Raw genomic sequence first — 21805 nt, 5'->3', positions numbered from 1 at the left:
ATCACCGTTTTACACTAATTTCATCCGTTCACAATCATCCTTACAGAAGGAAGTGAAATACAGGTCGCCTAGAATCCAAATGGGAAAAAAACCCTTAGCCCTAAATTGCCAGACATGACCACTGGTCATGCTGTCCACAGAATTCACTCCAGATTAATAGACCTGCACATCAGTACAGTTGCCTCTTGAATATACATACAGATTGAAATGGCTTTACATTTTATGCTATGAACCGGCAGAGAGATACAAATTCAGAACTGTTCTATTGTTTAGTCCTCTCTTCTCTCTTTTCCAGACCCCCATTTAAAATATACATTTTAAAAAAGAAAAAAAAAATAACTGCATGGTGAATTTAAGATGTCATTTCATAAAACTTCTTAAGTTGGAGAATTAAAATAATTTCTGATGCAGACTTAGATGAGTATTTACCATACCGTTCCAAAAACCTTAATAGCCACATGAATATTTATCTTTGAATGTGCAAAAGGATAGGAAATGTGGTTGTTGTTTGGGTTTTTGTTTTTGTTTTTTTTTAAAAAAAAAAAAGTCATGCAATGTAAATATATATTAAACTCAACTAAATTTCAGGAAGAGAAAGAATTTTGTAATAGCACAAATTTTGTCCAACACATCTGAAGGATGTGCAACCTTTCACTTTGCAAACATTTTGAAAATGAGGACATTTGAAGGCCCAAGGACAGAACAAGAAAAGGCTGCTCAACCCCCAACTGTGGCTACGCCAGACAGAGTGAGACAGCCCCCCCACCAAGAGGAGAAATGTTTTCTTCTCCATCCCTCCACATCCCTGTAGCTCGCACCGCTCACTTCTCAAGAGCTCTAACACTCACCAGGTTTCTCTCCAGGCCAGCGTAGCCCCCTCCAGCCAGCAGGCCAGTGGACACCGGTTTTATCTCAGGCGCTTGTGCTGTGTCAGTGAGCTGAACTGGCTCGTGGATGAGACCCACCCAAAGGTCTGGGAAAGTCCCACAGAGGGACTGGGCAGCCTTTTGGCAGCAACTGGCCTCTGGATCACTTGAGCTGTTCACAGAACCGCAGCCCAGCAAAATATGGCTGACTTCTATGCTATATTTACTGTTTTCCTTCAAGCCTCGGGTTTTGGCATCAGAAGGAAGTGTATCAAAATAGTCATTAAAAAAAAGCAGATGGCTTGCATGCTGGGGAAGAAAGTTTTCCAAAACAGAAAGTAAATAAAATCTATGAAGTTACTCTAAAACATAATATTTGTTTAAGTCTACACATTTAATTCTTTATATAATACAAGGTTTGGAAATATTCCAATCCCTCTCCAACCTACATAACCTAACCCAGCTGTTGCCTTCTCTTCTTTTTTTTTTCTTCTTTTTCAGTGACAGGTCAGGATTGTAAGAACTTTTTCACAAGCAAGTAAGAGCACTCACAGTGTTTTAAATATTTTATGTCAATCAAAAGGACAGATTGTGTTTCCTTACTACCTATACTTCTCAAGGTCAATCATTGCCTGCAAGGAACACATAGTCACTAAATTTCCAAACTCTTAATGTTACAGAAATTTATTCCTTTTATTTTATAATAGTCACAAATCTAGGATAAGAGAGGAGAGATGGGGAAGAGGAGCATTCCATAACCATTTTGAATTTTTAGTAAAGACTCAACAAATTCACTGGGTTTACAAGCACTGACATAAACCATTATACTGTTTATATAGCACCTACCAGGTGAAAAACTAATGTAAGTCTCAGGGTGCTGCAGTCACAAAGCCAAGCAAAGTGATGGTACAAATGAAAACACTTAAGCCTCTGTTGACTTCTGGGTCAAAGTATCATTGAACCTTTCAAAATGACATTGATTTAAATCAATTTTTCAGCAATGCTTTCCCCCTATAATGAACACTACTACTAAAAAAAAAAATAATCTGTAAAGTTTCAGTCTTCAGAAACATCAAAACTTCAGAGAAGGTACATTCTACATATTTTCGTATTTGTTATGGGCCTTTAGTACTTCGAAAAACAGCTTTGCTCAGGCACCTGGACACACTCTGAATTGCACTTTGTGATAGCAGTAGATACGCTGCCGTATAAATTTATACCTTTCTATAAGCTTCAGGTGTTACTCCCCTCTCACCCAGTCCCAGCAGTCAGTACTGGAAGGATTTTTTTCCATTTTGGACTGGAGGCAGCCAGTGCTTCAGCAAGCAACTCAGTGCTTCTCCGAGATACTGTTTAGGAGTGTCCAGGGATATTTGTCAACACAATTTCAAACCCAGACAGGCCAGAACTACTTGCTGTCACCTTTTCTATGCATACTGTCTATATCCATAGGTTTCCTACATCATTCTGAGAAGGTGATATTAGGAGATATCTATATGCTATTCCACAGGCTGATAGAAGCTCACCCCTTCATACCCTTCAAGCCAGGTATTTGCACCATAGTCCACCCTGCATTAACTACTTTCATACAACTTTTAACTGGAGTGTGGGAAATTACTGCCTGAAAAACACCATGATAGTATAACCTCTGTCACTTTAAAGCACATACAAATATTTGATCTCTAAAATAAATTTTAAAAAGTTGGAGATCACAACTTCACCAATATATTGGACATTCAGACTAACACAGTTATATGTAAGTATACTGTAGGCCTCTGCAAACCAAAATAACGCAAAGTAAGCAAAAGGGCAAGAAGGAAGATGAGTTGAAATGCCAAAAATAGTAGTTATGGTACCACATGGAGCTTCCTGAAAATCAGTCAGGGTTTAATGTTACATTTACAGGAAAAGAATATGCATTGCAGATCCCAGAAAACAGCTCTTAAGAGCTAGATCAGTGGGGGAAAAAAAAGTTTCCTATATCCACATGTAGATTCTTCTCAGGATACAGCAAAATAACTCATAAAGAGTGGGAAGAAAGGTGTGATTCCCATCCTTTTGGTTGATTATCAAAAGCTAGAGGGAGAAGGGAAATTTCAAATTTGATCATAAAACAAATAAAGGAGTCAACAGAATGATTTCAAAACAAATATTCCTTGTATCCAAGAATAATCAGATGCCCACAAGTATTGAAATCAGGAGAGCTGGGGTAGAGCTATTTGCATACATCTGCTCCAGGCTTCTCTAGCAAATCCCTCAAACTCAGTCCACCAGTGACTCCCCTCTATTTAGTCTCAGAGGGCTTTCCAGAGGGAGGGCAGCATTCTGAACCTAAACCTTCCACAGATCTGCTTTGTCCATCTCTCTGTGGAAAACTGAATTCAGAATACTTACTGTCTTATATTAAGCTGTTAGGGTTGGGTAAGCCTTTTCATGTAACTTACCCTTAGGCTGAACTTTTCTCAGAACTGAAAAATCCACTCACTTACTATTGAAAATACTGCTTTACTTGTAATCTTAAAAATTCAGTTGCAAGTGTATTTGTAATGGAAAAAATCCAAACCTTTCACTGGATGGTGCAATAAAAGAAAACATCCTTTAATTCTGGAAGCCAATTCTGTACATTCAATGTAGTAGCATAAGCATCAGTTAAATGGATTATTGCAACAATATATGTGAAAACCTGATTGTAAGCCAGAAGCATACATCTACTTCCTAGAACAACGAGAGATATCATTCTTAGAGCCAATGCTTACTTATAGAATTGTCCTACAGAAACCTTGCAGCTGTAAACAGCTTGATGAATCTGGCAAATAAGCTAGGAACAGAAACCACTTGTAAACATGACAAAACTGATTTGCTTTTAAGAAAATCTTGAGCTGGTGAAAGTAGCAGCAAAATGAGCCAAAAGCTGCAGATTTCTCTGTGTGGCAGATGCATCAGGCAAGCGGTTCAAGAGACTGCAAGCTCATTTACTGAGAACAGGAGGAAAAAGCCACCAGAGCATTCCAGTTGTATTGCATCATGAGGCAGCTGGATGTTCACTGGTCTATTTACTTCAAACTAGAAAGTTTAACTCTTGGTGTTTCTGGACACAAAACCACCACAAGTCTTGAAGAGATGAAAGTTTAACAGAAGCATCCCGTTCAGTCTTACCTGGTTCAGAAGACATTGTTTGTAAATATAATCCGGTACCACTGCACGAGGACTTGATTTTGCAATGGCAATAACCCTGTGACAGGCTCACATATATCCTATCTACAAGTCTTATAAGTTGCCAGAAAGGACTTCTCACCAGATGTTCTGTATATGCTGACAGTTTACATGCTGGGTCTTTCAATTACACTATGCTCCTCCTCTTCAAAGGCAAGCCTGTTTTGAGAGGAAAAACGTAAGCATGCAAACCAGTCCGCTCAGAGAAGAGAGTGAAGTCTGCTCACTACTAAAGAGGAAAAACAAAGGAATCGGCTTATGTAACCTACAAACTGCTGGAGAGAGGAGGAGGAGGAGGAGGAGGGACTGCTGTAAGTTGTTTTGGTTAATGCCTCAGCTAGTATGAAAGTTCTGTCACTATTAATTGCGTTGCTCTTTGAAATTAAAGCAGGATCAGGGTTAAAGGACAAGTTAATACATCTCTCCAGTTGGTACTTTGTTCTCTCTTTATACCGCATGACGTTCATTTCTAATCTTTTTCATTGCACAATCTGTATTTAAATTTATGCCTAAAAGGAAGTAAATACAACATGCAGGACACCAGAACAGCGACCAAAAATGTCTACATTAAAGAACTGTCATGAAAACATTAGTTTGTCACAGATTAAAAGTCACTAAAATAATTAAAAATCGATTTTTAAATGGTATAAACTAGAAGTTGTGTTCCAGGGTAGAATACAGAGACATTAGAGTGAATGCTGAACTGTGAAAATGCACATTTTTAAAAAGTGAAAGCATTAACTGAAAAGAGAAGTTAATGCAAGTAACTTTATTATTCACAGCTCTTACACCACGTGATCCCCGGTTGCCACACTTTCATCCCAGCAGGAGAAAGAAACTGGGATGTAAATCCAGCCCTGTCAATTTGGATAATATGAATCACAATTTAGCAGCCAGCTTGTCATTCAGTGCAGCTGAGGTCATCTTCAACCGCTGCCTTGGTCCAAACCGCAGGTCTCTACAGCCTGTTCCACCACCGGTCCTCACATTCAAGGCTCTGCAGAAGCACAGCACTGCAGAGCTGCTCTGGAGGACAAGTACCACGGGTTACAGGGAACAGGCTTGCAAAACAACCCATTGTTATGAGTATCTGTTTTTTACTGAGGAGACAGCCCTCTGGAATAGGGCAGCTAATTATTTCCTTTCTATTACAGATGTTGAATAAAGGGGGTTGTTGCCAAAAACAGTAAAAGCAACTATTTTCCTCCAGTAATTTCAACACTTCAGTGCCTTTTTCTTTTTGAGATGAGCAGATGCAAGTTCCACACATATGGATTTGAAATCTAAATGGAACCCATTTTTAGCACTTTGACCAAGATTTTCATGTGTTGTTTTTATTTTGAGCATTTATTTTTAAACTGCTGGACTAGGAAGCTGCATTTCGCCATCCTTGATACTCCTAGCAAGTAATCCCAGGCTCCTTAAAGGCACATGTAAACTGTATTCACCCAGGTCATCAACACAGCATTAAAACAAACAATAACAGTAGCTGAGTTTCGTAAGACTAAAAGAACTCTAGTGCACAGGTTACATCTCTGTTTTGAAGTTCACCTCCAAGAGTTCAAAGCTTGCCCCCTTTTTTGGGCTTCCACATGAAGTACATCTACCACAGAACACCTTGTCTCTCCAGAAAAGCCTTTGCTGAGAAGATAAATTTTCTACTCAGTTTCCCATATTTGAAACAAACCACTTTCCGCACCAGCCTGGTTCGTCCACCTGCCAGTGAGGCTTTGTGAGCCTTGCTTCACTTGGTGTACACTTCCCAACCCAGGAAAACTACTGATAATGCCTGTCATACAAGTATGTGACAGACTTTAAATTCAGATGGGTTCAGCAATAAAGTTTTCAATTTTCACACAAGCAATATAGTAGGCTGGAAAACTGTAAGAGAAATTGCTACAAAATAATACAGGAAACAGTTAGTTCAGATAAGCAGCTACATAAATGCAAGTTACTGATCGCTGTAAGCAAAGAGGGAGGGTCACACAAGTAAAAATAGAGGCCAGAGAGGAAATCAAGTCTCCCTTTCCAGGAAACGTATATAATTACTGTTACAAACTTTGTAACGTGACACACATGGGGTGGATGACATCTGACCTACCAGACTCTGCTGTCTGTTCACCCATTCCTGCTGCAGGGACAAGGCAGAGAACCAGCGAGAGATCAAAGCTCTGACCAGCCCCCGAGAGGTCCACCTTGGACTGTGCAGGCAACCACCCCACTCGCACCAGCCCCCAGAGAGTAACATGGCTCATCTGCCGCTCAAGGAGAGCGAAGGAATACTACACACATGAAGGAAACTGTGGATTTTATTTCATTTCCAGAAGGAGTAACATTAAAACAGGTATAAAGTCGTCACCAAAGCCCATCTTTAAAACACATGCTTAACTCCTCCTTTTTAAAAAAAGGTAAAAGATTAATTGTTTGATCTCTATTTGATTAGCTAGCAGATGAGGGGATCTGAGAGAGATTAAAACTAATACAATGGGGACATCTCATTAACCTACTTCCTTGGTTTCACATGAGTTTTATACCAACTTTGCTCACTCTACGAGCAGAAATGTGCAAACCGCACAATGCAGTTATATTGGCAAGTATTAGTTCAAAACTCATTGGCAAGAAGTACAGCTGTGTCTTACCTGTCACCAGAACATGCCTGTTAAAGATAATTAAGGTAATAAAAAATAATGTTAGTTTTATTAAATTTCTCTAAAAAGCAGAAGAGGAGCATGAAGAATAACTTGTTAAATAAAACATTCTCATTAGTGGGTAATAAAAATTGTGCTACTGAGTAGTTGCTGTCATTTAGTATGAATGAAATATCTACACAATCTAAAACCAGCATGGTTTTAGTCCAGACACTTGCGCAGCAGACTAGTTCTATGATACTAAGTTACCTCAAATCAAAATTATTGGAGTGATTAAATCATATGTGAGCCAATAATTAAGAGTTTTTACAAACACCTCGCAACAAACATACAGCATTTATTGATTTTCCACCTCCAAGCACTTTTCAAACTAAACATCACAAGTTTTCTCTCAGTACTTTCCCTCTTTTACAGATACAGGGACTCAAATTATGTACCTGACTCATTTGAATATTCCTGATGTGATGAAGCTGGAATTAAGAAGGAAGTCACAAGAGTACTGTTAGGAAACCTGGAAAGCTGAACTAAGTATTACGAGCTACTTGGGCAGCATGCCACACTGACACACCCCCAAAAACATGTAAGCTCATGTGACAGTGAATCACAGCCCGGCATTCAGCATGGATGTCTTCGTTTGGCTCCTCTTTACTGCACATTCACTTCAGGCATCAAGCATTTGAGAAGAGGTTTGCTGAGGATGCTGCATCAGGACATGATATGAAGTTTCTGCAGGCCAGTGAAGACAAGTGATTTTTGTCCCATCCAAAGGATCAGTAACCCATGCAACACCCTCACACAGAATGCAGCATGAGCATTTCTGGATTTCAAAATATCAGTGCTCTGCACTGAAAGCATCCCCCAACTTTTTTTTCCCTGTGAAAGAACTTGAGACATTTCAACAAGTCCAAGACAGATGTAAAAACCACAACAGCTAAAAAGGCACCTGTCACACGGCTCCCAGAAAGTTGGTGCGGTTGACTTTTACAGTTATCTACCAGTACTTCAGAAGCACAGCATTTTAGTCATGGACAAAAATGAAAGCATGCTTTGTGCTTACCCCAAAATAGCTTCTGAGGTGTTATTAAAAGCATCTCTTAAAAGCTCAGCAGTAGTCTGCAGATGGGTTCAACTTGGCTCCCAGCTATTCTCAGGGCAATGAGACTAGCTACCAAGATACCACACACCTTTGTCCCAAAGTGACCCCCAATTCTGTCAGACCTTATATGTTTTTTTCATGCATTTTTCATGATTCTTGGGATAGTTAAAAATCAGTAACAAGTGATTTTATTCAGAAGGCTGGATGGATATAAACAATAGCTTGAATCAAAAAATCCAAAGCACATAACTTGCTAAATACTGTAGCTTTGGACAGACACTTCTATAACAATGGAGTGAAGAAAAAAAAAAGTCTGAAAATTCATTTGGGTGCAGACACACAAAAGAAAGAACACCTTTGGAACTGCAGGTACACAGGAATGTACACTTGTCTAGTTCAAAACTTGGGAGAAAGCTGCACTGCCTCAGGCAGGCTAAACAGAAGGTGACCGTCACCTTCCTACCTGCACCTTCTTCTTGTACCGCAGCAATGACTATCCTCTACTTTCTTTTTGAGCGCTGTGCAAGAGCTCAAGCAAGGCTTGCCACTGGTGCTTCATGGTTTCTTTTGATCATAACTGAGGACACACTTAGGGCTTCCTGCCTCTCATCACCATGGGTGGATAGTATAATCTCAGAGCCAAAACATGGCAAAATAAATGGCTTTAAAACTCAGGCAGCCAACTACCAAGAGCTACAAGCAAGGAAAACCACCACATGGGTGTTCAGTTTACCCTCTCTGCCAAGGAAAAAGAGATGAAGCCCAAAAGGATGCCATGAATGTTAGTGCTGCATTTTAGTTTAGTGTTTCTACGACCAAGACAAGCAAACCCCACTCCCACCATTCCCCTTGCAGCTAGTATCACATTCCTCCCTTACAAAAATGTCCAGCCCATGGTAAGCCAATGCAACCTAGCAGGCAAAGCAAATTTTTGTTCCAGGTGAGCAAGCTGAATCAGTGTTTTGTACAATGTGACAAGCTCCGGGAGGTACATGGTGGTCATAGCACAGCCAGAGGGAAGGAACATGATGGCCCTTCCCAGTGCCAGCCTGTCATGTAAAGTCGGCTCTGAAATCTCATCAAGGGACAGCAACAGGGGGTCAGCCCAAGGCCTGTAGATGTAAACGACGACTGAATGCAGGACACTTGACTGGGTACCGAAAGGATGAAATTCACGTGTCATTGCCTGAGATCCTCACGAGAGACAAAGAGAGACAGTCTGTGTGCAACCCAAGAGCTCCCTTATGCCAAGGGCTGGCTGCTGGAAAAGGAACTCCTCCCCTTGCACTGGGTCTTGTCTGGCACCACAGCAAGCCTGTTCACCCCATTAACCTGCCAGAAGTGTATTCATTTTCTTTTGGATTGTTCTGTCAACTTAGCAGGCTGAGATGGCCCATGGGGTCAGATAAGCATCACTGTCAACAGAGGAGAAAGTGGGAGAGAACAAAATCCTTCCAGGAAGCAGACCTAATTATTTGCTGTCTTGTTAAGCTGTGTCCTTCAAGCTTTGCCACACAAGCACGTGAAGAAGAAACAAACAGCCATATGACAACTCAAGATCTGCAGGTATATAATGAATAAAAAGATGGGGAAAAAACTTTTAGATTAAGCAAATGACCTACTGAAACAAGTGACCACCAGGAAAAGGAGAGAGGAGGAAAAGTCCACACAGAAGTGGGATGGGGTGGGGTGTGTGTGTGTGTTTAGGAATGAGTATTCAGTACTGCTGCAGCAAGGAAAAATAACAATAGCACCTTAAGATAGGTAACTAGCCCCCAGCAAGGTGAGAAACCCTATGGGAGACTCTGGATCTGCAGCCCAAACAGAAACAAATTTGTTGAAAGGACGCTTTCTGAAATCAAAACCTTTTCCATCACTCCCTCCCCTAGCTCTCCTGGTTCACATGCAAGGAGATTTAAGACAAGCAGCCTCAAGGCAGGTGTGATGCACAACTACCATGCCATAATTAGAAACTAAACAGTATTTTTCCATCTTTTTTTCTTTTCTTCCAGCTCAGCTGTATCATGTGCCCCAAAGGGAAAACCTGTGGCTGCACAAGGACCCAAAGGACACACAATAAAACTTCTAAGGGGAAAAGTCTGCCTTTTTGTCCTACATTAGTACAGCATTTTTCATTGCAGCATCTTGGTGTCTGCAATTTAGTTCAAGCATAAAAGTAACACAAGCAACTACAAAACTCTCCAACCAAAATTAAATGGTTGCAGTTCTACAAAATCAAAGAACTACATTAAATATTATTGAGCACCAGGTCACCGACATCTATCCTATTAGCATTTATAAAAGGACTACTTTTGCTGTGGGGACTATATGTTTTATACTAACCATATAAAGCTTTTTTTCTGTAGTATTCCCATACTTCAAAAAAAATAATCCAGGAATCTAATCTGTCATTCACTTTTTAATTAATCTTCTCTAGGAAAGAAAGACCAGCAATTGTTAAAGGATTTTTGGTTTTAGATGTGGGAAGTGGTTAAAGGCTTTGCCTCTATCAGCTGGGTTTGATTTGCCAATTCTCCTGTTTAACAAAAAAGGCTTAATGGTTCGCTATTTCTTATACCTCCTTTTACATATATATATATATATATACATATCAATGAAAATTGAGAGAAAGCTTCATGTTATGATTTAGGGAAGAGGAAATTACTGTGTTTATAGCATTATCCATTCTTATTACACTAACACACAGTTAAGAAATACATACAAAGAGAAGACCCTCTGGTCCTGCAGCTCTACCTTTTCGCATGTTGTCTTCATTGCTTTCACCTTCCCATACCTTCCCCCTTGAGAAGGCTGCTTCTTCAAGCCTCCTACCTTCAACCACAGCTGCTGCCTCTTCCCCAGTGACAGTATTACCTCTGATGATGACATTCCCACTTGCCACTGTGCTCTCCTGCCAGCCAAGACATGCAGCTACACCAGCAGAGCTGGGTGGTGCTGGGTCAGGAGAGCAGCTCTGTTGCCCCACCAGCTGGGAATCATGTTGTAGCTGTTGGCACAAAAATCCATACCCTTCTTCAAGGGAGGGTGGAAAAAAGGGACGAGGAAAAATCTTGTGACCAGCCCTAGCAGTATTGTGCCACCTGCCTTTACTCACCTTCACAGATTCAACATATCACGCATTTAACATCTTTGCAAAACAACTTACGGGCACAGACTCTCATTTTCCAGTTAGATCAGCTTTTGGTCACATGTACAACACACACGTACCCCTGAAAAAAACTCCACAACCCAAGCCAGAAAGACCAGCACACAGGATTTTCTTCAGATTCAGCAGTACAGTAAAAAGCTGAATCTGTAACTTAAAAATTATCCCTGCCACATTAGAATTCCAAGCAGTACAAAGACACTCAAATGAAGCAGGTCAGAATGCAGTGACCGTGATTTTGCTTCCATACCAAAAAAAAAAAAGTTTAGGCAGTGATAGATACTAAAAATAACGTAAAAATTAGATTATTTGAATTATTAAAAAACAGCATGGAAGATTCACAATAAGCACCAAAGTAGAATTAATACATCAGTACGTTTTTGCAGTAGATAAAAGCATACAAACCATGGTCAGGAAAAAAAAAAATTTAAAAAAATCATTCAGTCAGATATTCTGTGTCTGAAAAGAAGCAGCAGCAGATGTTTGGGTAACCTGTGGTAGTAGGCAGCAAACACACAATCCTCATGGCTTCCAGCATCAGTTGTTTAGGGATCACCTACATCAGCAGATGCATTTGTGCAACTGTATTTTACCAGCTGCTGGGAGACATTTTAACCGTAAATCTGTTCAATCTTTTCCTGAATCCCATTTATATTATTTCATTATATTATTTGTTTACACAGAATATGGGACAGTATAGGCATTTTCAATATATTCTACTTTAACTCTGACTCCATGCTTTCTAGGGGAGAGAAACTTGATGGCACAATACATTTGCCCCTCCCCTTCCACCTTTCTCTGTCCTCCCTGTCACATTATAGAAAGTGTCAGATGAACTTTCTACAGAAGACATCAGTTCCTAAAACTCATGGAGCCATAGACTGGTTTGGGCAGGAAGGGACCTTTAAGGATCACGCAGTTGAGTCCCCCTGCACGCACAGGGACAGCTTTCACCAGATGAGGTCTCAGGGCAAAAAATTCCACTACCTGTTTGTAACTATTTCCTTCTGCCTCAAATATATAAACAGCTTTAGTCTCCTGACTGTTCTGCTAGAGCCAATTTAATCTAGTACTTACAGGGGAGTCAGCAAATCAGGACCTTCTTTCCAGAACTTTCTCGCCCCTGCCATTAATACCTAGTACTGCTTTTTTTCCCAGTCCATCCAGCCTTGTGTATATCAAGCATCCAGAGAAAACCTATCAAAAAGAACTCCTCAGATCAATTTCAAAGAAGGAAGGTAACATTAGGACAGTGGTGACAAATAAGAGAATGTAGAAGTGTATTTCAGCTTTTGGTGCAATAAGGGTGCAAGATCAGAGCAGTTGTGACTGTTTTACATAGTAGAGGTTGTGCTGATAGTTAAACACAGCCTTCACAGAGACATCAGCACTAATGAAACTGTAATTTCCTTTAAATTATTGCTGTCCACACCCCAGACCTCATCAGCCAGACAGTAATAGCTTTTCATCATTTATTTTAACGCAAAATAATCAATAAGCTTTTCCCCACGGTTCTTTTACTGTTATCTATTAACTCTAAAAACCTAGAATCCGAAGACAGCTCTAAAACAGACACAGCCAAGTTTAGTTGTCTTTCTTATGTAAAGGGATTCTAAAATGCCACCTGATTTTGCAATAGACTGGATTAAAGCAGTTTCAGTGATCTACAAAGAAAGTCTTAATCCATCAAAACATGACCAATAGACTACAGTATAAAAGAACTGTAAGTGTTGGATTGAGCAGCTTTTCCCTCTCATCATGACTGTATTCTGTGCATTGTTTTGCACTGAAAATGTCTAGTATCAAATTGCAGGAATATCACGTTTCTGTTAGCTTTGTGGATCATTTATGCAAGCTGAGGACATTCCAAAGAAGACATACACAAAAAACCCAAAACAACTCAGCTACTAACCAGTTTTACTCCAGGGTTAAGCAGCAAGCCAAAAATCATTCTACATTTTTCAGAATTTTTCAACAGTAGGAAAATTTTGGAATATTCTTAGTCAAACCAAAGAAACATCAGCAATAAGACAAGTAACATCAGCAGTAAGACAAGTCTGGAAAAATTAAGTCAATTTTTTAAAAAGACTATATTTTACAGTTAATAAAAATCAGGTTTATAAACACACGCACACGAATTACAAGCAGTAATTATCCTGTTATGGCAGAAACCAGACCACGGCTTGCAGAATAAGTGGCAAAAGGGGGAAAAATTGGTGGTCAAGGTGCTTTAACTACAGTGCTCTAGACTGAGTTTTTAATAAGAGCATTACCCAAAAATAACAGGATGCTAGTAAACAACAGAGGGGTGTGCAGCATTGCCAACTTTACCAAGGGCAAATGGTTCTCACCCTGCTAACTGTGAAGATTTCATAATATTAGATTTTAACTGTTGTGTTTCGATTCTTAGATAAAGCTTTAATTCCACCACTAAGTCTTCCATTTATTTTGGCTTATAGCAGCTATCTTTAAAAGCTTGTAGCAGCTCCCACAGTTAAAACTGCCTTACACAGAGAAATTTTGACAAGCCAAGGGACCAAAACACTTGCCGGTTGCACTGCAGTGGGTGGCCAAGTCATAACAGCAACATAAGGTTTCAAGCAATGGTGTGAACAAGAGCTACTGAAGAGAACAGACATCAAAATTAGTCATGGAAACCTGCCTTGGCACATAGAGCTGCCAGAGAACTACTACAGCTGTAGAGAAAAGTGGCAACAGGTAATTTTATATAAGCTATGAACCCTTTTGATATTTTAGAAAGCTTAATAATACTTGAATGTGTTCAATGCAAGTAAAACCAGCATCAGATTATTTTTCTAGGTACTTTATTTTAGTTTCAATTTAACATCTGCAAGCATGATACAGAAAGCCATCAAACTATTCTGAATTACAAAGACACTTCATGCTTTCATTCATCTGCCTGAGCATCAGTGACCTTAAGAAAGGGAAAAGAAAAAAATAAACTAGCTCCTGTAGGAAATGAGACAGGGCTGTAGGAGCACACAAGAGATACTGGGTGATACTAGGAAGAAAAATTCCAAGTGAGAAGTTCAGGTTGTGCCCTGCAGGAACAACTCATTACAGAATTAACTTGTTCATTCTAGTGGTACTACAAATCTTGAGCTAATTTTCCCTCTATTACTCAAGCAACAACCATGTATGACACCACTCCAGGAATACACCATACCACCCATGTCACTACTCAGTGCCTGCAAAACAAAACTCTGAACTGTAGAAGAGACTGGAATTCAAGTCTTCTGAAGCGTCAATTCCCAGTTCATGAGCCTTTGCTAAAAAGGCTGGCACAGTACATTGTTTCTATTTTAGCTATCGAATCTAAACCAGATACTCAGAACTATAACTGCAGCACTACTTAATTGGGCAGCCAAACATGGATTATTTTTGGTTTTTTCCCCAATAAGTGTTACTATGAGTGGAACAGACAAGTTGCAACACTGCTTAGTATCAGGGTTAGCTGCATCCATACCACCTTCATTAAGGTAAAGTTCTGCGGTGGTGGGAAAACCACAACATCAAAGTACAGGTAAGCATCGTGCTGCTAGTAGAGTTCATTTCTCAAGTGTCTGCTTAAGTTCTCTGCTAAAAGGAAACCCATGACATTGGCAATGACTTCAGCATTTCTTTCTCAGTTCCTGAAGTGTAGTGTGACATTGGATTTTGGTCATTTACTATAGTTTAAAGTTTTGTTTATAGTTAGGTTACCATAGCTAGTAACAGTCTGACTCTCAGTGTGCCAGAATAAAAGCCTACTGAACATATAAGTGAGACATAAGCTACATGGTTGCCCCTGACTGAGGGGAGCAGGGGAAAAACCCACACAAAACTCCCTCAGTGAGCAAATCGCTCCTTTCAGCCCTGAGCTCCACATTCCCAAAGGTATTCAAGTACTCACTTTGCTCAGATATTCATCAAAAGTAAACAATTTCCATGTCTTTCCATGTATCTATCAGTCCAAGTAGTATTTTTATACTTGAAATGAACAGCTATTTATTGCATACAGTAAGAGCAACTGGGTGAACTGGGAAAAAAAAATTAGAAACAATTTCACTTCAAGATATTCCATTGCTGGCACACAGTCATTTATCCCCATCCTGTTCTTCTCCCAACAAGTATTACTTGGGAGGAATGTTTTCTGAAATCATTTGCATAACGGCTCTGAGTTTTCAGGTTCTTCAACTAGACACCTCAACAAGGAAGGACAAAAGTACTTCTGCACTAAATGTAAGCCTCTCTGGAAAAAGCTAAAAAACCTCCTACAGCTCACAGATGTATAACTGATCTGCACATTGCCAGTCTCTCACATTCAGTCACTCATAGTTTCACTGTACTGGTTTAGTTTGGTGATCTGCTTTCAAACAAATTCCACACAGATTTGATATCTTCTAAAATCTGGTACAGCAATTTCTAGCATCACGAAAAAAGCATTAACGCCTGCATTTTGTCCCCACCCATACAAAGCACAAAAGACGCAAGCAATTTTACATGACTAAGGCCCAGCAAACAGACCAACAGCAGCAGTGCTTGTGTCAGCAGGTTTATCCTCCCACATCCCGCATCCCGAGGACTCCATTATTTCATGGGGGCTGCAAAGAGAACAGTTTGTAAACAGGCAGAAGACTTTCCAAAACAGTTGGCCCTTCAGAGGGTGCTGCAGGCTTTAACCTTGAAATAGCCATGCGGCTCTAAGGAGACAGTACAGAGGCTAGGCTTGCTTGTTTGTTTTAATGTTCAGAATACACAAGTAAACAGCAGATTAAAAATGTATTGAGCAGCCTGAACACAACGTATAAATAAATCCATGTCAAACAGCATTCCACAGTCATGTGTCAAGTGAAAAGCAGAAAGACTTGTCTGTCTGAAAGAAAACAATTGTGATCGCTTATATGCAAGCTAGCTTCCTATGTATTGACTCGGGATTTTACCATTTAATAACAAGTTTCCTGAAAGTGTAGTATGTACAGACGTTACAAACAAGAGTATGATAAGCCCACTGTATACTAAGTTGTATTTCTAGACATTATTTTTTTGGGACTTCACTCAAAATATCTTTGTGAGACAACGTACCTGAACTGAGTTTACCCTCTTGAAAAACCCTAGTAAATCCCTACTCAGTATGACCCATCACCTCTGCTGGCCCCCAAAGCCTGTATTTTAGAATAAATCTCCTTCAAGAGATCATGTAGCAGATTACACTGACCCTCATTTGTTTGCATTAAGCTTAAACATCAGAACCACTTGTAATAATCTACCAAAGATAAAACTCTTTAAAAAAAAAATCATTAATGTCAAACAGACATTTAACAGCTCCTCTGTTACATGGAAATGGGATGTCTACTATGAAAGGCCAGATGCTCAAATGGATTAAAGAGTGTCTAGCCTTTAAATCCTGCATCCACAAATCAACACTGACCTAGTGACCTAAAGTAAAATTTAATAATAATAATAAAAAGAAAAGTATTCAACAGCCACACACAGACTATTCAAGAAGGAAATAAAATTGTTAGCTCATGACTATTTGGACATTTACACAGTGCTCATCAGAGAATATAGTAAGAGCTGGAGAATGCCAAATCTAAAGTCCCCTATTTATCCTTGAAACAGGTTTAGCAAAGGCAGCGGAAAAGCAAGGTTCTCAGCACACCAGCAGCCTGCAATCAGGAGAAATGACCTCTGGAAGGGGTGCACAAGCTATTTATTACCTTTATGGTGATATGATTGTTGCTGTCTGTGAAGACTTGCCAGCGAGATGGTAATTCACATCCACGGCGAGAGCAAATCCTGCAGGTAACAGCTACCTTACCAGAAACAGACCAGTGAACAGTAACACATCCCACACCAGCTACAGAATAACCTTGAGGTGGTTGCCCTTCCCTCCAGCTAGGTTCAGCAAAGAGTCAGAACGGTGAAAGTCTAATCTGTTTTCAAGCACAAAAGCCAATCTGCCTCCTGTGTTCCTTTTAACAACGCAATTACAGACCTGCAACTTGCATGTGTGAACAAGTCCACTGCAGCCAATTAAAAGCAAGTTTTGCATAAATCATCCACTTCAACAGCAATGCAATACTTAAATTCTGGAGCAGGAAAGGGTTAAAAAAAAATCCTTTTAGTTACAACATGATACAGCTTCCATTAAGAGCGTTTGCCCAGTTCCACCAACGTGCAAGTGTGACATGATGTCTGAAAGGACTTGAGGCAGATATACCAGGCTTCCACAAGCACAAGAAAAGCTCATACACCACAAACAGTTAAAGTACTCAAAGAAACAAAACCCTCCCAACCTCCCCCACACACACTTTTGTCAGGCATTCCAAGTCTTGGAATGCATCTTGTAGGTTAAACATTTATCCCAGTCAAATATGTTGCAATTGTAACTTACTAATTCCATCGGTAACTTTCCTCCCAAACTCCAAAGCACTGATATTTTAAGTGCATAAAAGCAGAGTGCAGATCAGTGGAATCGGGACTAACACAGTTTTAATTAAAAGCCTCTAGTAGTGTCCTCGCCTGTACCAAATAAAAATGGCAGTCCTGGCAAGAGGGATGAATGTAAAAGCTTTATTTGAAAAGGGAAAGCCCATACGTGACTAAAAATATCTGCTGAAGTAACATTTTATTTATTTGGGGTACAAACTAATTTTAATGCCTCTCCTTTAAGTCTGTAATTTGAACTACATACAAATAATGTTGTAAGTTCGTCATGTACTTATGAAAAAAATTAATACTCCTAGCTCCTACAGCACATCAAAAAATGTCTTTTAATGGGTACAACAGCCTTACAAGCATGTATTTCTAATTTTATTTTCCCCTTTAAATGAAATCTTGCCATCAAAAGTGTCACGATATTTGCGGAGTATCCTGAAAACTCATGTCAAGTGTCCGTATAATCAAGGTCTATAAGAGAAGGAGTCCAAAATGTTTGGTTAGTTGGCGAGTTGGAGAGAGGGGCAGAGGGTGGGAACGAAGAGTGGAAAACCTGCTCCTGCATTCTGCCTCCCTTACGCTGTTTCCTCTGGGCAAACTGCATAAAACACCCTAAACATCCATTGTACTGCCAGCTCTGTTTGAACATTTCCCCCTCGTCTCACCCTTCATGCCAGTATGAAAACCAAACGCGTATCACATCCAAAAAGAAATCACTGAGACAAAAAGCAATCAGCATGAAAAGGCATGTAAATCAAACGGATTTGGCAGCGAACAGCATTCCATAAAGACAAGAGATACTGCTCCATTTGTATCAGTTTGGCCAGTTATTGTTCTGACTTACTACTTTAATGACCCCAAATTAAACTGCTTGAACTGAAACAGACAAACAAAGATCTTTAAAATACAATTCTCACACACACACCCTCTTAACAATAAGCATTATTTCCATGCTGCTACAATCCTTAAATCATACAGTCACTGCACCAATTATAAATTAGTCACATACACAATGAATTTAGTACTGACCTTGCGAAAAGCTTACTCCTCTTGGCTAGAAATCATTAATAGTTTTGGGAAAATCCTTTTATGTGCTCCTCCAGCTAGCTAATCCCAGCCTTCCATTAACGCACTCCATTGCGGATAATTGCCGACAGCACACGCTCCCCTGCTTTTGCTGGTTCCCAACCCAGCAAGGATAATCACATTCCGGCGGGGAGCGAACAGATGGCAGCATCCATGGTAACCAGTCCTCCCCAGCTAGTGGTAGCACTGGGAGACTCCCGGGGACTGGGCAACAAGCGTTCTTTGTGCTTCAGCCTTGCAAAGCCTTAGTGAAGGGAGAGCCAGCTCCTAGAGCTCACTGGGCATGCCTAGCAGGTGCCTTGCCTTCGCAAGCAGGCAGAACACCTTAACAAAAGCTTGCGACCAGGTTTAACCTTGACACTGCCTATTCCTGCACCCTCCTTCAGCGGGGGGAAAGGAGGGCAAAACACGCACTAAGGTGGAGGTGAAGCTAGCAAGGGTTTTCATTTGCTGTTAAAACAGAGGGTTCAGAGAAATTAGCTGAAGACTGTTTCCCCCACCCCACCCCAGCCCCCCCAGCCCCGACAAAATTATTTTCTGAAGGCAGGCTTAGTTCCCCTGAATGGGTTTGATTTTAGCACGAAGGGAGTGTTTGCTGCCTGATCTCTATCTCCCGGACCTTGCAATTGTTCCCCTCAAGAATACTCTGATCTCCCAACCTGGGGGTTTCTGAACAAGAACTGCACTGACCCTAGCTTTTGGTCTTAGGGCTCCTGCCACAGTTATCTGCTCCACATCTGCGAGACCAACGCTGATTCAGCAGCAGGCAAAGCTGCCGTGTCTCTGCTGCATGACTGGGTTGCTGGTGGAGGCGTGTCTGGAAAACCCTTTTTTTGCATCAAAGCTGTGCCTGAAACCACTGCTCTCACCAGGCCAGACCCGCGCAGCTACACCCGCACCGACGGCGACGGCGTGCACCAGCTCTGCGAAATTCCCACCAACATTATCTGGAGGCAAAAGGGAAGTGGCTTTTCAAGACCATCTGATAATGATCTTGTCTGCAAAATAGAAAGAGCTTTGGAAGTGCATATTAAGGCTTTAAATACTGATGAGTTGTGTGGGACCATGTCCCAACATATTTAAGGCTTGAAACACTGAACGTACAAAAGCACAGTAGTCTGTGGACAGAGGCTAGTGATGCATTCAAACTTTCTCTCCTCTCACTCAAAACCATGTAGCGTTTATGACTAGCACTGTGTCAAAAATTTTTGAGTAATACTACTTAAAGCTGAGAGAAGTGTGCACTTCAGGTTCCTACATGTTAACTTAGGCCTAGTGAATTATTCTTTTGAGGAAGGGAAAATTGTTTCCTTTCTCCCTTAATGACACCTTTGATCCTGTAGCTGGTCCTGCAGGGCAGCATTTGCTCCTGTAATGGACTGAAAAACCCTGTGCTGGAACCCACCATCACAAAAACACCCATCTTTTCCCGTGGGTGGCTCCAGGCACGGAGCTCAATAATTTTCTTCTGCAACCCCAACCCCCACCCCACCCCTAATTTTCAGTTTAACTCATCCTTACTGCAAAAGGAAATCAGTTTTGTTTCACAGCAAGCACAATGAAGTTTTTCTTACATTGGTAAGAGATACCTCTATTAAACTGCTAGTGCTTTAACACTGGAAGTCTCTCAGATCACTGCTGATAGCGTTTGAGTACCTGTAAGCCATACAAGAGCCCCCTGCCACGGAAAGCATGGCAGCTGAAGAGGATGCAGACCTCAGAGGGGTCTCACAGGGCTCACAAGGGTACCGGGGACAGGCATGGGACCAAACCCAGGTCTGCTGACTTCCCCTCCAGGACCACGGTCCTTCTGACTCATGCCGCTAATTTCAACCCATTTTCTTCCTCTAAATAAGCAATCTTTACATCATCAAAAATGTCTTAAGCAACCACAGACACCAATCATCCATCAGCAACAAGGGCAAAATAATGTAAGGAAGGAAGCCAATTTCCTATTTAACTTGCCAATTGTTAATATTAAAAACTTTTCAGCATTTAAGCATTACAGAACACACCAACAGCATTTCTTGTTTTGCCTCTTAAAAATAATGACCGTGGCTCAGAAATTAGTTTTAGTATGCTAATAGATTTTACTTATTTATGCATTTCTGGAAAAAAATTGTGGCAATTATGTTCTTGGCAAACAGACTGACTTCAAAATTACAGGGATTCAAGTTCAGTTTCAGTCTTTTCCTTCATGAAAGAGACCTCCTACAAAGTAATTTTCTAGATTTATGTGAATTCTAACTTTGTATTAAAAAAAAAGTTGTCTACTGAAATATTATAAGCAATTTTGGCATTGGAAAACATGTTCCAGACACTGATAAAAACCCTCAGACCATCTGTTTTTGAACAAGTACTAGCTGTACTCATTATAGGAGGGCTGCTAGCAGAGTGAGGGTAACAACATTCAGAATCCATTTTGGATAAACTACATGGAGCAGCCACCACACAAAGAAAGAGGCAATGGGGTGCACTACACATTTTGACAAAAGCACTGTTAAAGTTACATGGAGCAGCACTAAAAAAGTACCTTCAGTATTACCTGACAAAGGGTTTATTCAAACTACTTGAAAATGAGAGAGGAAAACAGCACATCCAAAATAATTTTGAGGAGGGGAGGACAAGGGAAAGAAAACTTAGCTATCTCCCCTTATTCTTTGGCCCAGTCCAAGCCAGATAGGAGTTTAGGAATAAATTGGTTTTATCTGGAAGATATTAATGAAAAATAAGCAACACACTGACATCCTGTCTCCTGAATTGATTCCATTGAAGGGACTGTCCTTTGTAACGATGACACCATATGCTTCAGCTTTTTCCAGTCCCAGCTGCTATCCCATAGACCAAGACTTTGGTATTTTACTCAAGTTGATGGGTACTCAAACTAGGCTTTAGAAATGTATGTTTTTCAATTTGGATATGTTATTTTGTTGGTGATGATTGCTTAAAATCTATTCACCCAAAACAAGTTATGTGAGTTTAGAATAAGGCATATTGATATTGACAGAAGTTAGTCTCCATCCTCTGCATAAGATATGGAAGTTTTATTTATAAAGCCAACCACAGCATCTAGGTAAGCGACACTGGGCCTCACACATGCATAATTTTGAACTTCTGCCCATTCCTCATACTTGTTTTTCGAATTCTACTGAAACAGCCTCATAACTCCTTACAGTTGCACCAACTGTACGTTACTGCCAGAGATAAAGATAAAGCTATACAATAGACCACTGATCTGCTCTATTATAGTATCACCTTTATTTCTAAAAAGAAAGCAACTTCAATATAA

General features: G+C 40.3%; 1 protein-coding gene across 7 annotated transcripts in view; it reads right to left on the bottom strand.

The window, feature by feature from the left end:
- The window catches only part of FGD4 (FYVE, RhoGEF and PH domain containing 4), a 110955-nt gene that overhangs the window by 49826 nt on the left and 39324 nt on the right, over positions 1 to 21805 (bottom strand). The window contains exons 1-2 of one of the 7 annotated variants that reach the window (XM_040594039.1): positions 16710 to 16890; positions 4162 to 4238 (exon numbers count right to left, since the gene is read on the bottom strand). The exons of 3 other annotated variants lie outside the window; for them this stretch is intronic. Coding sequence is in view for 1 of the 4 variants with exons in the window: in XM_040594035.1 (XP_040449969.1) it covers positions 4023 to 4038 (16 nt within the window). In the remaining 3 variants the exon portion in view is untranslated. 3 more of the 7 variants (XM_040594038.1, XM_040594037.1, XM_040594035.1) reach the window with 3 other exon arrangements.

The sequence above is a fragment of the Falco naumanni genome, chromosome 5 (assembly GCF_017639655.2).
Source record: "Falco naumanni isolate bFalNau1 chromosome 5, bFalNau1.pat, whole genome shotgun sequence".
Taxonomy (NCBI): Eukaryota; Metazoa; Chordata; class Aves; order Falconiformes; family Falconidae; genus Falco; species Falco naumanni.
This window is presented reverse-complemented; position numbering and strand designations above follow the sequence as displayed.